The 16808-nt window shown below is 61.7% G+C and overlaps 1 protein-coding gene across 1 annotated transcript; it reads right to left on the reverse strand.

The window, feature by feature from the left end:
* Positions 1–3076: 3076 nt before the first annotated feature.
* Positions 3077–5866, reverse strand: MRGPRG (MAS related GPR family member G). The gene is made up of 2 exons (XM_066360343.1): positions 5789–5866; positions 3077–3969 (listed from the first exon to the last, which is right to left on the reverse strand). Exon 2 carries the CDS (start codon positions 3935–3937, stop codon positions 3077–3079), a length of 861 nt encoding a protein of 286 aa, XP_066216440.1. The 5' UTR covers positions 3938–3969; positions 5789–5866.
* Positions 5867–16808: the final 10942 nt, after the last annotated feature.

Here is a 16808-nt window from a genome sequence, read left to right on the forward strand (position 1 = left end):
TCCTTGGGGACAGGGCTACCCCGTGATGCATCCTTTCCTTGATCTCCTGCCCAGTGTCTGCCCGGCACGGTTTGGCGCTCACACTGTTTATTGGCCGAAAGGGGAGAGTGTGGTCAAGGGAGCTGCGGGTCCCCGGGCGGCCGCACTCTCAGTGAGCCCCCTGGGTCCTCCCCTACTGACCTCCCGCTGAGACTTCAGGTCAGTGGTCAGGGCGTGGGCGGGCCACGGAGCTTCCGGAGTCCGGGACCATCCTGGTCAGACTCCATTCAGTGGCGTTCGATTTCAGCCACATCGTGGTATACCAGAGTTGTTGAGACTATGTCCCCCACCCCCACCCTCCACCGGGAAGCCCCTGGCGGCACGGGACAGACAGACAGATACAAGGACAGACCCGATGGCTGGGCAGGGGGTGTCATGAGAAGGACCCCAGCAGGCAGCTCCCTGGGCGTGCCGAGTCAGGGACGGCCAGACGTAGGGAGCTCTGCCCCGAGCCTGGAGAGGTGTCACTGTCAGCCTTGCCGGTCAGGACTGACCCACAGTGCCTGCCCGCGGTCCCTCCCAGACCCGGGAAAGGCCACGCTGCGCCACCTCCTTCGGCAAACCTGCTGGAGGCTGCCCGGCTAGAAGGGGCCAGCAGGATGGGGGCCCCGCCCCGGGCCAGCCCGTCTCTCCAGTTGACCATGCACTTCTCCGGGACCAGGGACACCTGCCAGCTCCTTTGGGCTCAGGCCGGCATCCCTACACCCCAGCCGCGGGCTGTGAGGCCAGAGGTCCCCAAACTCCCCATCTGTCCAGATGGGTCCGTTTATCACGCGGCCCAGACGCTGTCAGCTGCCCGCCTGCCTGCCTGTCTCTGCCGGCTCCACAGGGGACACTGTAGCTATTTCCTGGGACAGGGAGGATGGGGCTGACCCCTGGGCTCCTCTCCTCTGAAGCTGCCCCGTTCTGGCCTCGAGGTCCGGCAGAAAGCATTACAGGAACGGAAGGCCCCTCTGGCTCCCTCCCCTCCCCTATGTACGGTGGGGGCAGGTCCGTCCCCCATGCCCTGGGCTGCAGGTCAGCCCTGGCCTCCCTCTGCTGGAATCACCCAGTCCTAAGGGCACCAAGTGGTAGATGGGGCAGGGGACTCGATGTGGCCAGCACCGGGCTCTCCCCACAGAGGGAGAGAGTCTGCAAGGGGGGCGAGTCTCTGGGCTGAAGTTTATCTTCTTCTTACTCTTTCTTTAAAAAAAACTTTAAAAATATATTTTTTTAAATTTACTGATTTTAGAAAGAAGGAGGAAGGGAGAGAAAGAGAGAGAAACATCAGTTGGTTGTTCCACTTATTGATGCATTCACTGGTTGATTTTTGTGCCCTGTGCCCTGACTCAGGACCGAACCCATGACCTTGGTGTATCTGCACGATGTTCTAACCAGCTGAGCTGCCCGGCCAGGGTTTCTTCCCACTTCTTAGTGTCCACTCCTCCCCCCAAATTTCCATAATAAAACAACACATTGCTTTTTTTTTTTTTTTACAGAGACAGAGAAAGAGAGAGAGGGATAGTCAGGGACAGACAGACAGGAACAAAGAGAGATGAGAAGCATCAATCATCAGTTTTTCTTTGCCACATCTTAGTTGTTTATTAATTGCTTTCTCATATGTGCCTTGACCGTGGGCCTTCAGCAGACTGAGTAACCCCTTGCTCAAGCCAGCGACCTTGGGTCCAAGCTGGTGAGCTTTGCTCAAACCAGATGAGCCCGCGCTCAAGCTGGCGACCTTGGGATCTTGAACCTGGGTCCTCCACATCCCAGTCCGATGCTCTATCCACTGTGCCACCGCCTGGTCAAGCAACACATTACATTTTAAATGAAAAAAAAGAAAAGAGACAACTTTATAAAACAATTATCCTGTGAGTGTAAAATGCCTTCTGGTCACGTAGCACGTATAGAATGTCTTCATTTGGGTAAAAAGTAGGAATTTCTGTGGGTCTCTGTTAAAAATATAAACAAGTCAGGTAGCTGCTACCTCTCAAATGTCTCCCCCTCCTGGGTCCAAAGAGTTTTGCTGATTTCGCGTTTCAGTGTTATCCGTAGGGCTTGGATGTCTTGATGAGCACCGTGAACTCTTTTTAAAAAGGAAATTTCAGAAACCACATAAAATGATTTGCACTTTGAAAGCAAAGACATCTCTCTGTCTGTCTGTCTGTCTCCATAAGGAAAACCCCAGGGCAAACGCTGGCTGGGCAGGGTCTGCAGGGCGGGCAGTGGTGGGGGGAGGGGTGAGCAAAGGATTCTGGAGAGAAGGGCAAGGTGGAGGTGGGCGTTAGGGCGAGAGCACCCTCCCAGGCAGCGGAGTGTCCAGGACACGTGGCGTCCTTCCGTCGCGGGGCTGGAAGGGGCGCGCCCTCCCTTCTGCAGTGAAACGACTTGGCGATGTATTTTGTAGGGAAGCAGCGCCACCTGGTGGCCACGGAGAAGACTGCTGGGCAGGCCCTGGGTGCGGCCACCTGGGGGTTTCTGGGACCTGCCCCCAGGCAGAGAAGGGGAAGAATCTACAGCATGATCTTAGTGCGTGCCATGCAAGGACAGTTCTCAAGGAAACCTCCCCTCCCCATGTGTGCCGTGGGGTCACCTCTCTTCTCATCCTTCCCCATCCTTCGTGGGGGGGGGGGGTGTCAGGACCACAGCTGTCACTCTTGTTCTCAGCCCTGGGGTCCCAGAGCAAGTAAGCAGGGAAGAGGCTGGGGGTCCCACGTGGTCCTGGAAGGGCTTGGCGACGAGGTGAGGGTGGGCTGGGCGGGGCCCCGTCCCCCTAGAGGGGGCTCATGGGCAGGGACAGCCCCGCGGCCCCCAGCTGGGCCCCGTCCCCCTAGAGGGGGCTCATGGGCAGGGACAGCCCCGCGGCCCCCAGCTGGGCCCCGTCCCCCTAGAGGGGGCTCATGGGCAGGGACAGCCCCGCGGCCCCCAGCTGGGCCCCGTCCCCCTAGAGGGGGCTCATGGGCAGGGACAGCCCTGCGGCCCCCAGCTGGGCCCCGTCCCCCTAGAGGGGGCTCATGGGCAGGGACAGCCCCGCGGCCCCCAGCTGGGCCCCGTCCCCCTAGAGGGGGCTCATGGGCAGGGACAGCCCCGCGGCCCCCAGCTGGGCCCCGTCCCCCAGGGCCCTCTGGAGAACGGCCCGCAGAGGCTCGCGTTTGCCGGGCTGCCGGCCGGCCGTGAAGTAGATGAGCGGCTTGGAGCCGGCGTGGACGCAGGCCAGGAGGGTGGCCAGCGGCGGGAACACGGGCAGCAGGAAGTGCAGCAGCGGCCGCAGGCTCCAGTAGAGGACGTAGGGCAGGCCGCAGAAGAGCAGCAGCAGCCCCGAGCCCAGCACGGCGCCGTAGAACCTGGGCCGCGGGCGCCGCGAGCAGCAGGCCACCCAGAGGAAGAGGACGAGCGCGGCCACGCCGGCCACGCAGGCCAGGGCCAGCAGCCAGGCGACGCTGGCCGCGTGGTAGCGCAGGCAGGCCAGGGGGCGCGCGCGGGCCCGCAGCTGGCCGCAGGCGTGGGCCGGCAGCAGCACCGCCGGCAGGGTCAGGGCCCAGAGCAGGCCGCACACCACGCCGGACGCGTGTCGGGGCCGGCAGCTGGCGTAGCAGTCCGGGAAGATCTCGGACACGCAGCGCTCCAGGCTGAAGGCCGCCAGCAGCCACAGCCCCGTGGCGAAGCCCAGGAAGGTGACCACGAGGTAGAGGCTGTCCTGGGAGCCCAGGGCGGTCTGGACGATGGAGAAGACCACCTGGCAGCCGAGGAACAGGGAGTCGGCCGCGGCCAGGTGCAGGACGTAGACGGAGAAGGGGCCCTTCTTGATGCGGAGGCCCAGGTGCCAGAGCACCAGCCCGTTCCCCAGCAGCCCCCCGAGGCCGACGGCCAGGGTCAGGTAGAACACCACGCTGGTGAAGGTCCTCCAGAGCCCGAACATGCCGGCTGGCGGGGTGGCCGTCCCGCGGGACCCTGGAAGGAGGCGGCACACACCGCTGCTAGTATCATTCCTCCACTGCCCGGGAAGGCAGGGCCAGCGCCCCGATCTGCAGGGCACGCTCTGGGTGCCGCCGGAGGGATATGGCTGCAGCTCGGGGTCCACCCTTCCCCCTCCCTTAGCCTTCCGGCCTCCCTGACCTCCGTGTAAGGGGAGGATTCTGTAAGCCGTGCCTAATGCAGCATAGATGATGACCGAACCCGGGGAGGCAGGCCCTCTCTTCCACCCCCACCCCCCCAACAGCCAGCCAGAGATTCACAGGGCGCCGCACAGTTAATGAAAAACGGCAGGCAAAGGTCGCCGATGGGTGGACAGGTCTCGGCAGGCAAGGGGACACCGGTGGGGACCACACGTGTAGGGGTCTCCTCCCTCCTCCACATCAGGGACCCTGTGGGTGTAGGGACTTTGGTGACAGGTCACAGGGCCCCGGGTCCTCTGGAGGAAAAGTGAACACAAGTGTTTGCTATTGGCCCGTTTACAGGAGCAAGGGGACAGGAGTCCCGGTCTGGTCCAGGCTGGCGGGCTCACTCTGGGATGTCCCGTCCCCCGAGGGGAGAAAGCACTGGTCGTGGGGAAGTCAGGCGGGGGCAGCTCAGGGCAGCCTCCTGCCTCTCCTGTGCCCCCTCCCCTCCCAGAATCCATCCTGATCCTTGTTCTCTGCTGCGGAGGTCACGGAGGTGAGGGGGTGGGGGTGGGGGAGGCATGAGGGGAGAGACAGTGAGGCAGAGAGACAGAGACAGACAGAGGGAGAGATGGAGGGGAGACAGCAGGAGGAGCAGACACAGAGACATAGCCCACCTAATACACACCTGGGTCTCTGCTGGCCGCCTCTGCTGGGCTGTCCCCCCACCGAGCACCCTTGTCCCCTCTCCACTTACCTGGGCCCCTCCACCCCCCGTGAGGCCCTGAAACCTCCACAATCGGGCTCTGAGACCCCTGCCTCACCCGTACCCCAAGTGTCTTCAACAACTGGCTCCTGTCTCTGTGGCTGGCCTTGTCCCCAGTGGGGGTGTCACCTTTGCCTCCCACTTTGGGCCTTGCCTTGTGACTGGCACATAGCCATCCTCTTTTTTTTTCTTTTGTATTTTTCCTAAGTTAGAAGCGGGGAGGCAGTCAGACAGAGTCCCGCATGCACCTGACCGGGATCCACCCGGCATGCCCAGCAGGGGGCGATGCTCTGCCCATCTGGGGCGTTGCTCTGTTGCAAGTGGAGCCATTCTAGCACCTGAGGCAGAGGCCGTGGAGCCATCCTCAGCACCCCGGCCTACTTTGCTCCAATGGAGCCTTGGCTGTGGGAGGGGAAGAGAGAGATAGAGAGAAAGGAGAGGGGAAATGGTGGAGAAGCAGATGGGTGCTTCTCCTGTGTGCCCTGGACGGGAATCGAACCCAGGACTTCCACATGCCAGGCCGAAACTCTACCACTGAGCCAACCGGCCAGGGCCCATAGCAGTCCTCTCTTGGAGGTCCAGTGAGCCAGGTTGACCTCTGGTGCAATGGGGTGACTGTGCTGACCCTCCTCTCTCTGGGCCTCAGTTTCCCTCATATACGGAGGGAACTGAGCAGACTGCTGGGTTGTTCTGGGGAGGGTGAGGAGGGTGAGCAGACTGCTCCTGGAAGAAGGTGAGGGAGGGGTGGGTGGGCTGGGTGCTCATCAGAGCTCTCAGATGGGTGCATCAGCCCCTATACCCAAGGAGGCCCCAGAGCCCTGGCTCTAAAACCTGGTCCTCAGTCAGCTTCCCGCCCCTGACTCCCTCCCCACTCCGCAGTGTCCCTCCTCACGGAAGCCAGGCTGACCTCGGGGGTTCCCAGAGCCGACCTGGGAGCAGGTGGGCCTGGCAGAGGGGCTCAGAGCCTTCTCACCTGCTGTCCGGTTCTTCTCTCAGACCAGCTGGGGAGGCAGCGCTCACCACCAGGCCCTAAATCCTCTTGTGTCCCCTGGGGCCCGGCTGACTGGACCGTGGGCACCGGACCAGTTCCCTGGAAGTGGGCGGAGGGAGCTCCCTGTTCTTGGAATGAGCTCAGAGGGAGCTGTCCCCGGTGTGGGCCAGTCCCTCCCTTTCTCCTCTGCCCTCCCCACTGGACTGCCCCCTCCCCCAGTCCATGGGGCAGGGCCACACCTTCCAGGTGGCCCGGCTGTGGTGGCCCCTGCTCCCGGCCCTTGGGTTTGTCCTGGAGGTACCTGTGAGCTGGGGGATGTGGGTATGCACAGCCCGGCCCTTTCTGGCTGTGTGGTCTCCAGAGCAAGCCCTGACCCCTCTGGGCCTCAGTTTCCCCTTCTCCTTAGACTGACCATTCACAGACAGCTCGACGCCTGGTCTGGGATTGGCTCTCATGATGGGTCACTGGTCCGAGCTGCTGTGGGTGGTCTGCAGAGGTCCCCACGCCCTTCCCAAGAACTCCTCCGCCCTCACCGTCCACCCATCAACCTGCCTCACAGCCTGCCCACGATGGCGTTGTGTCCGTGTCCTGGGGCGGCCGGCCGTAACAAAGGCCCACAGCCGCGGTGGCTCAGGACATGGACGTTTGTCCTCCCCCAGTGCTGGAGGCCACAGTCTGGAATCCGGGCATCACCAGGCTGTGCTCCCTGAGAGAACTCCAGGAGAGGGTCCTCCCTGCCTCCTCCAGCCCCTGGGGCTCCCGGCGCCCTGGGCTTGTGGCCCTGTCACTCCAGCCTGTGCTTCCGCCCCCGTCACGTGGCCTCTCCCTGGTGACTCTCTCCTCTGCTTTCTCTGATGAGGACTCTGGTCACTGGATTTAGAGTCCACCTGGAAATCCCAGGGGCCTCATCTCAGAACCCTCCCTTCTCCCTGCAAAGACCCTCTCTCCTGATAGTGCCATACCCGGGTTCCAGAGCCTGGCCACGTATGTGTCTTTGGGGCCCCGTTCAGTCCACGAGTCACATCACACAGGGGTGTGTGGCGGTGGCTGTCACACCCTAGGGCAGGTGCTTCTCTCCGGGTTGTACACCAGACTCCTCCGAGCACGAGGCCCCGCCCACAGCGGGGAGGGGACAAAAGCCTGTGGGCCTTTGTTACGGCCGGCCGCCCCAGGACACGGACACAACGCCACTGTCCATGACTCTTTTGGGGTTAAAGCCCTTTTCTGAATGTTGTTCCGAAGAGCGACATACCCTGAGATGTCCCTGCCGACGAACCCCGTGGCGGGGGTGTGTCCTGCGGTTCCGGGGGCCCCCGGAGCTCAGTGCGACACGGGAGAAATATCTGAAGGAGGTTTGCTTGTCCTCCTTGAACTGGGTGACAAGCTGGGCTTAAAAGTCATTTCACACAAGTGACCAGCATAAAGCGAGTGTCCTTGGGCGCAGCCCGAGGGTCCAGGCTGAGGCCGCAGGTATTTCCGCGCTTAGGTTAAGGGGGCTCCCAGTTTGTGCCTCCTGCGCGGCCCCGTGAGCGCTTCCTCCTGCAGGGCCCAGCCCCCGCCTGCCGCTCCCCCTGCCCCCCCTGTCCCGGGACCTTCACTCAGCGTGCTGGGGACACCCCCTTTCCTCCGGGGGTCACCCCGCCAGCCCTTCCCGGCTGCTCTCTCTGGCTCTCTGGGGACACCCGCCCCGCCTCCCATGCCCCTCATTTTCTGTCCCCTCCCCGCTGTGGGCGGGGCCTTGTGCTCAGGGAGTCGGCGTGCCACCCCGAGAGAAGCACCTGCCCTAGGGTGTGACAGCCACCGCCAAACACCCCTGTGTGATGTGACTCGTGCGCTGAACGGGGCCCCAAAGACACATACGTGGCCAGGCCCTGGAACCGGGGTGTGGCACTATCAGGAGAGAGGGTCTTTGCAGGGAGAAGGGAGGGTTCTGAGATGAGGCCCCTGGGATTTCCAGGTGGACTCTAAATCCAGTGACCAGCGTCCTCATCAGAGAAAGCAGAGGAGAGAGTCACCCGGGAGAGGCCACGTGACCGGGGCAGAAGCACAGGCTGGAGTGACAGGGCCACAAGCCCAGGGCACCGGGAGCCCCGGGGGCTGGAGGAGGCAGGGAGGACCCTCTCCTGGAGCTCTCTCAGGGAGCACAGCCCCGTGATGCCCGGATTCCAGACTGTGGCCTCCAGCACTGGGGGAGGACAAACGTCCATGTCCTGAGCCACCGCGGCTGTGGGCCTTTGTTACGGCCGGCCGCCCCAGGACACAGACACAACGCCATCGTGGGCATGTCACTCTCTCTGAGCTCGCCGAGGGGGACACTGAGGTGCAGGAGAGTGACCGGCCTGTGCCGGGTTGTGCAGAGCTCAGCGGGAGATGACCAGTCAGGCCGGGCCATCTGTTCAGAGCATCCTTCCTGGACTCCCTTCACTGCTGGGTGTCCGAGCTGTCCTGGGGAGCTGGGTGACAGTGTCCCAGCCTGTCACAGGGAAGCCCACTACAGGAAGTGGTTGGCATCCTGCCACGTTTGACCTACGGACGGGCAGTTTCACCCAGCTCAACCCAAAACCTGCTCTGTGGCCTCAGGCAGGTCCGTGTGCCTCTCGGGCCCTGCAGGCCTGGGCGGTGGTTTGTCAAACGTCGGGTGTGTGTGGGGACTCAATGAGGAGCACACACACGGAGAGGGGAACTGAGCACATGTGAGTGGGACAGTGGAGGCAGGAGGGCCTGTCACGAACCCCTTCTGTTCACATGGTCCCCGCCTCCCCCCCGCCATCGTCCCATCCGAACCTCAGGACAAAATCAACCGGACTGTGAGAACCAAACTTGGGACAGGAAGTTACCCAGGCCCCCTAGGGGCAGATGAGGAGTGGGGACTAGCGGAGGGTGGCCCCACTTCCCAGCAGCAGGGTGTCCCAGTGCCACGCCCCTGCTGCTGGTCTGCCTGTGGAGGGCTCATTGGAGAGTGTGTGTTTTTTATTTTTAAAAATTTTTCTGAAGTGAGAAGTAGGGAGGCAGTAAGATACTTTCCCGCATGTGCCCAACCGGGATCCACCCGGCATGCCCACCAGGGGGCAATGCTCTGCTCATCTGGGCTGTTGCTCCCTTACAACCGGAGCCATTCTAGGGCCTGAGGCTGAGGCCATGGAGCTGTCCTCAGTGCCCAGGACAACTTTGCTCTAATGGAGTCTTGGCTGCAGGAGGGGAAGAGAGAGGCAGAGAGGAAGGAGAGGGGGAGGGGTGGAGAAGCAGATGGGCGCTTCTCCTGTGTGCCCTGGCTGGGAATCGAACTCAGGACTTCCACATGCTGGGCCAATGCTTTACCACTGAGCCGACCGGCCAGGGCCTGGAGAGTGTTTTAATGTTTTCCTATTATCAGAAATGGGCAAACAACACATCCGAGGACGACTGCCACTGGGCAGACAGAGGAGCGGCACGCCATGGGGACCACCGCAGGGGAAGCCCGGGCAGGGACGGAGACAGAGGCAGGGGCCCGTCCTGCGGTTTCCGAGGGAAGGAAGGAGGGGTGAGGCCAGTGAGCAGGTGTACAGTTGGCTGGTTTGAGCAGTTTCAGGGGCTCTGTGGGGGGGCAGGGCTGTCCCTGGTTGTCTGGGGCAGAGACAGCAGTCTTGGTCTTGCGTCTGAAGAGAAGGTCAATAAGGTAGTCAGAGGGGCGGGGCTCTGCAGGGGTCGCTCTGTGTTTGGAAGTGGTCTTGCATCTCTAGGATGTGGACAGCGGGGGGGGGGGGGGCACCCCGGGCCTGAGGCTGGCCTCTCCGCCCCCCTCACTCCTCATTCCAGGTTGGGGTCGTGCGCTGTCCTCCCCAGGGGCTGCCTGCCACCGCCTGTTACCGGCAGGGCAGAGGGTCCTGGGCTAGGGGCCGGTTCTCCCCAAGCCTGTTCCCCACTTGTGAGGTTTACGGGAGGGATGCCATGCATGTTAAGGTGTTTGATCCCGGCCCGACGCCGAGCAAAACTTGGCCTATGTTGGCTTTTATTCCTTTTGTTGTATGCCAATGGCTGTCAAGAGTTCTGAAGAATTAGGATTTTCTGTAAATGCACCTTTCTGAAAGCGAGCCGGCTCAGCCCACGGCGAGCAGCACACGTGGCGGATGGTGGGGAAGCAGGCGGCTTGAGTGGACCCCACCGCCCGTCACCGTGGGGACAAGCCCCACCCCCCCAGCCAGCCCCGCCCACCCCAAGGACCGTGTCCGGGAAGATACTGGACCATGTCATGAAAAGAAGATAACACTCAAGCAGATATTATGTTTTAGGTGGAATGTTTTTAGTGTGTTTTTTCCAACTTCTGAGATAATTAAATAGCCGAGGAGTGAGCTTAGCCTCATTCAACGAAAACAAACCATAATTCACAAATTCCAGTCAAAATCCGTGGGGAAAGGTAGGCCTCTCCTTTGACTCCTGGGCCACACGACGGGGCTGCCTTGTGCTTAAAGATACACAGGCCTGGGGCCCAAGCAGCTGTCCCTGTAGGCCCCTGGCGGGGTCCCACACCCTTCCTGGGAACCTCGGCTGTCCAGGCAGTGATGGAGCTGTTTCCTGGGAACATCCCCTGGCCCGACACGGCCCCAGGGCATCCTGGGAGGGGTTTCGGGGGGCCACTGGCTCTGGTCCTGGGGCGGCCCCCTTGGGCTCTGGGCTGCCTCCCTTCCCACCCTGACCCGGGAGCCCAGTGAGGTCCCAGGAAGGGGCTGCCTTGAAGCAGTGTGGCCTCAGCCATGCAGGGTGACTTTTGGGGGACTGGAGCTGGCCAGGGGTTCATGGTGGGTCCCTCATGCCTGTCTGGGGACAGACAAGAGGTGCAGCCACGTGAGGTCAGGGGTGCCAGCCCACAGGGAGGTGAGAGGTCAACACTGTGCTTGCCTGGCGGCGGAGTCTGCAGGCTCTGCTGGCCGCTGGGGCCCAGGCCTGGGGTCCAGCTGGGGGCGATCCTCCTTAGCTGCAATGTCCTGAGGTGTCTGGGGCCACAGGAGGGGACGGCAAGCAGGTGGATCCTGGCAGAGAGCACACCACCCCCAGCCAGCCACACACTTGCTGCCTCAGCCATGACCAGGGGTGGGGCTGGGTCCAGTCTCCATGGCGGCCCTACAGGGGTCTGCATTTCTGGGGCTCACGGAAGGTGCCCTGCTCCACGGGGCTGATAAGGGGGAAATGAGAGACCCCCCCCAAACCCAAGGACACTGAGGCTGGACCCCCTGAAAAGGATGTGGAGGGAACGTGGTCTGAAGGTCCAGTCCTTGGCCGTGCCGCTGTCTGGTGGTCTTGAGCGGTCACTGGACCCTCCGAGCCTCAGTGTCTCTCGGCTGTGAGGTGGGGTCCCTGCCCCCATTGCTGAAAGGATTTCCGGAAGGAATACACGTGGTGAGGCCGACGGCCGAGTGATTCATCGTGTGTTTCTCTGCTGGGTTCTTCCTTGTTTGGGAGGAAGTTTATATCCGGGGGCTGCAAGGCCGCTTCCCCTTCCGAGTCTTGTTTCCCCAAACCGAGTAATTGAGACTGACAGTCGTGTCCTGGAGGGCAGGGGAGTCCCCGGGCGGGGCTCTGAGGTGCCCTGCAGAGGTGGAGCGGCCCGGGCTCCCGCCGCCCAGGGTCCCTCACCCAGACCTGCCGCGATGCTGGGGGTGCAGCCCCCGGGGGGTGATGACTGGATGGCGGCGCCTATGGATTTAGGGCCCACCGCCTGGGCCAGACTCGGAGGGGACAAGTCCAACCATGGCGGGGACTGGATGTCCCTCCTTCTCCGAGGCAATGAGTCAGAATTACCTTCCCTGCAGAAGTCGGAGGGAACGGTCCCTCTCTGAGACTGGGTCTGTGGGCGTCTCGTCCTGTGGGTGTGGGTGTTGGTGGGGCTGGTTTCCGAGGAGCGGGACATGATTCAGAGCATTTCCCGCAGTGCCCCTTCGGCTGTCATGCTGGACAGCTGGGGAGGAGGACGCACAGAGACGGCCAAGCAGCTTGCTGCAGTGACCGCAGTGGGCACAACCCGGGCTCCTGACCATCTGCGTCTATGAGCGGATGCCTTTGTCACCGGGGGTCAGCAGAGTCACCTCCGTGGCTGCTACAGGAGGGCCGTCACCTGCCGTGGGTGCTGTCCAGGTCCAGCAGGGCGGGCCTGACCCGGAGACCAGGCTGCACGTGGGGAGGGGGCACTGCTGTAGGGGTGGGCGGGACTGTAACCCTGTAACCCTGTAAACCCCCCCCCCCCGTGACCTTTCTGCCCACCCAGGGTGCTCTGCCCTCTACTGCGGGGGCACCAGCGGAGGCCGGACCTTCTGCAGCTCTGAGCAAAGCGCCTATCACCAGGCCTGGGGGAGGGGGAGGGGGTCGGGGGCTTCCCGGGGAAGCCTGGAGCAGGAGCGGGGCACTGGGAGGGGGATCTCACAGCCTTGGCCAGCTATACCAACAGCCCCACTGGCTTCCGGAGGCGCATGTCTGAGCCCCCAATTCTGCCTGCGTTTCGTTCTCTACAAAGAGATTATCAAAGGGGGGAAATATCAAAGGGGCGCCCGTTTTGGATCAAGCACAGTCTCGTCCTGAGATAGGATGAGTGGGTCTGTGGCATCACCATCTCTCCTGCCTGAAACTCCCGATGGCCACGGAATTAGCCCAGGGCAAGGAGGCTGCCGGCACCTGGACAGCTCGGGGGGCGTCCAGCTCTGGGCAGAGTCTCCCTGATCCCGGCAGGGCAGGGCAGGGCAGAGCAGAGTAGAGCCACGATGGGCGCTGGCCCGCAGGCAGAGCGGATGTTGGGGCCATCGCTGCGCTCACCCCCACGGTGGCCTGATGACCGTGGTTCTCGAAGCCGGGCCCCTCCCCCATCACGTGCTGTCTGTACCACGCTTCCTTCTGCCAGGTGGCTGGGAATACAGCCCTCGGACCCGGGGCCAGATGTGCTCAAGGTCCCCACAGGAGGCCTGACCAGGCAGTGGCGCAGTGGATAGAGTGTCGGACTGAGAAGCGGAAGACCCAGGTTCAAGACCCCGAGGTTGCCAGCTTGATCACGGGCTCATCTGGTTTGAGCAAAGCTCACCAGCTTGGACCCAAGGTCGCTGGCTCAAGCAAGGGGTTACTCAGTCTGCTGAAGGCCCGCGGTCAAGGCACATATGAGAAAACAATCAATGAACAACTAAGGAGTCCCAAAGAAAAACTGATGATTGATGCTTCTCATCTCTCAGTTCCTGTCTGTCTGTCCCTGTCTATCCCTCTCTTTGCCTCTCTCTCTGTCTCTGTAAAAAAAAAAAAAAAAAAAAAAAAAAAAATCAATCAATGAATGCATGAATAAGTAGAACAAATCGCTATTTCTCTCTCTCCCTTCTTCTCTCTCTCTAAAATCAATAGAAATGTTTTTTAAAATAAAAACAATTAAAAAAGAAAGAAAAGAAAGGCCCCCACAGGAGCAGGAAGACCACCCTCTGAACCCGGCACCGCCCGGAGGCGGCAGCCCCCTCTCCCCAGGTCCCAGCCTTGGGGAGATGGGGTGGGGCCTGGCTTCTTCTCAGACACTGGTTCGGGGTGGGCCTGATGCTGGCTCCCTCCCTTCCTCCCTCGGGCTCCAGGAGGGGCTGGGGGCTGTGGCGCGAGGGGGGCGGGAGGCGAGGGCAGAGCAGAGACCCCTCATGGCGGGTGTTGGTGTGTTGACACCTCCAGGTGGAGCTCGTAGCCTTCCGTTTTGCTTCCTTCAGGGGCAGGAAGTTCCAGCCACGAGCAGGAGGTGGTGAAGGTCCCGGTGCCTGGCCTGCTCTCTCTCTGCTCAGACTCTCGGCCTCAGATGTCCATGTTTGACCGGGGTGAAGCGACAGGCCTGAGTCCACGCCATGGCATGGAAGACGCTGTCCTGTGTCAGGCTGAATATTCTTGTTGTGTTTTTCCAGCTTCTAAGGTACATAGCAGAGCAGCGAGCTTGGCCTCACCCAGCGAGAACAGATGGCCATTTAAACTTGCAGCCAAAAGTCAGCGGGGGAGGGAGAGCGTCTCCCTTGGCCCCTGGACCACGCGATGCTGGACTGCCTGATGTCCCTCAATGCACAGGCCTGCGGCCCAAGCAGCCTTCCCTGCTGGTCCCCCAGGAGAGGGCGGGGGCGGGGTCCCACACCCTTCCTGGGAAGCCTGGCAGCCCAGGCAACGCCAGTCCCTGTTCCCGGGAATGCTGTCCTGGCAAGGACAGCTCCAGGGGGTCCTGGGGTCCTGGAGGGGGGTTCGGGAGAGCACTGGCTCTGGTCCTGGGCGGCCTCCTTGCACTGAGCGGCCTCCCCTGCTGCCCTGACTCAGGAGCAGGGTTGAGGTCTGGCTTTTCCTGGGGTCAGAGGGCTGCAGCCACGTGAGGTCAGAGGGCTGCAGCCACGTGGGGTCAGAGGGCTGCAGCCAGGTGAGGTCAGAGGGCTGCAGCCACGTGGGGTCAGAGGGCTGCAGCCACGTGAGGTCAGAGGGCTGCAGCCACGTGAGGTCAGAGGGCTGCAGGCAGGCAGGGAGGTGTCCCCGGCTGGTGGAGCCTGGCCGCTCAGCTGCCTGGCCAGCCCGGGGCTCAGGCCTGGACAACAGCCAGCTCTGGTCCTTGAGTCCTCTGCAGTTAAAGGCCAGTGCTCAGCTCTGCCCTGGACGCAGGGGCCAGTTCCCCGGGGCTGGTGACACTGTGAGCCCGTGCAGAATGAGGGGAGATTCAGACTGCACGCTGGGAGGGATGCAGGTAGGAGAGGCTGGGTTCGGGCTGGGCGGGACAGGGAGGGGGCAAAGGGCCCACTCCTCACTGGAGATGTACGCAGCTCACAGGGGGGCGGTTAAGGAAGACGGTGCAGAGAGAGCAGGAGCAGCCTAGGAGTGACCCCTCGGACCACGCCCCCTCCACCCCACGCTGGCCACCCGCCCCCCCTCTGGGGCAGACTCGGGTCAGGGGCCAGGGGTTTGTAGGAAAGAGCTTGTTGGCCGACTGAACTACTCCAGGCTTCTCCGTGTCACCTCCTGCAGCCAATGGCAGCGAGTGTCGCAGGGGCAGGGGACAGCTCTGTGCCCGGCCCACCCCTTCCCTGCAGGCTGGCTCCTTTGAGAACGTGGGATCCCGGGAGCCCCTCCTGACCTGGTCCGCCATGAGCCCCGGGGCTGGGGTTGCAGATATTTTTAAAAAAGCATCAAAAGGTGCCTGACCAGGTGGTGGTGCAGTGGATAAAGCGTCGGACTGGGATGCGGAGGACCCAGGTTCCAGACCTCGAGGTCGCCAGCTTGAGCGCGGGCTCATCTGGTTTGAGTAAAGCTCACCAGCTTGGACCCAAGGTCGCTGGCTTGAGCAAGGGGTTACTCGGTCTGCTGTAGCCCCCCCCAGTCAAGGCACATATGAGAAATCAATCAGTGAACAGCTAAAGTGTCGCAACAAAAACCTGATGATTGATGGTTCTCATCTCTCTCCATCCTTGTCTGTCTGTCCCTATCTATCCCTGTCTCTGACTCGCTCTCTGTCTCTGTAAAAAAAAAAAAAAAAAAAAGCATCAATCAAAAGGTGATTTTCATGCACGGAGCTAGATTTTGTTCAATCACTTAACAATGTTCATAGCTCCTTATCATGACCCCCCCCCGGGGGGGACGATGGTGCAGGGTGACCAGAGCCAGCCTGGGTGGGTGACGACAGCGCCCGCTCCTCTGGGCCCCTTCCCTGGGCAGAGCTCAGCACGGCCTCCGTCTCCTCCGTGGGGGGAGGTGTGCGTGCTCATTTCTGTTCTGACCGTAGCACAAAGCCCTCTTCCTGCACATGCAGTCTGCTCAGTCCCGGGACCCCCTGTCCCCGGCCACCCCGCTGACCACACAGCTCATCTCTTGTGTCTAGAAGAGCGGCCAGGTCCGGCCGCCCCGCCCGGAGCAGACGGGAACAGGCCTTGTGGTCCCCGCCCACCGCCTTTGCACACCGCCCAGCCCGTCCCCTAGGCGGAGCCGACGTCCCACGCGTGCGCAGTAAGGGAGGCGTGAAGATGGCCCCGCTCTGTGCCACGCTGCCGAACCGCAGGCTTTCCGTCCTTTTCACTGGTGCGGGTGTCCGCGGTAGAGCCGCCTTCGCCGCAGTGCGGAACGCGCCTGTGTGATGGAACCCTCAGCGACTTCCCCGTCCTCTCCTGGGAGATTTTATTTTTTTGTGCTTTATTGGGTTTCATGATGAGACACCACAGTGGGAGGCGACTTGCCGGACCGCGGGGCGGGGACCTCGCAGGTGCCTGGAAGGCGGCACTTCTTGGGAAAAAGGGTGTGAAGCAGGTATTTATTTAAAAATTGTAGGTCGGACTCAGCCAGGGGAGGAAGGGGACATGGATATCCATGAAAACACAGTTTTCTGTGTGCTTGAAATATGTCATCATAAAAAGCAACAGGGAATCACTTATAAATACATTTTACAAAGTACCAAAAAAATGAAAAAAAAAATTAACCCTATCTGAAAAGTCCCAGTGCTAGCGGGCAGGGCTGGCGTCTTGCACCGTGGTAGACCTTTTAGCGGAGCAGCCGACAGCAGTGAGGTGAGTGGCTGGGCTGGGCCCACAGGATGGACTTCAGAAAACACTCTACCGAGCGAAAGAGAAGACAAGCCTCGGAGGAATACGAATGTTCAGTTACGCCACAATTTAGGCAGAATGTGAACCCAAGGCCGGCCGCATAACGCACGTTTAGAGGCGGAGTCTAGAGCACAGCTGTGAAGTCAGGGCAACTCCACCTGGGTCCCGGCCCCTCTGTGCCCGGAGGACCTTACACCAGCGGCGACCGCGGCCCTTCCCCTGGGAGGGCGGAGGGGCGTGGGCGTCCACTGTGCCGCTCTTCACACCTGACCTCTGGCTCTGTGTGGTCTTCGGTGTGAGTCAGAGTTTTATTATATAACCAGCACTGGGAAATTTAAAACAACGTGGTCAAGGCAAAGCTGCCCGGAGGAGGGCACCGTATCCACTGCGGGTGGCGG

This window comes from Saccopteryx leptura, chromosome 1, assembly GCF_036850995.1.
Source record: "Saccopteryx leptura isolate mSacLep1 chromosome 1, mSacLep1_pri_phased_curated, whole genome shotgun sequence".
Classification (NCBI taxonomy): domain Eukaryota; kingdom Metazoa; phylum Chordata; class Mammalia; order Chiroptera; family Emballonuridae; genus Saccopteryx; species Saccopteryx leptura.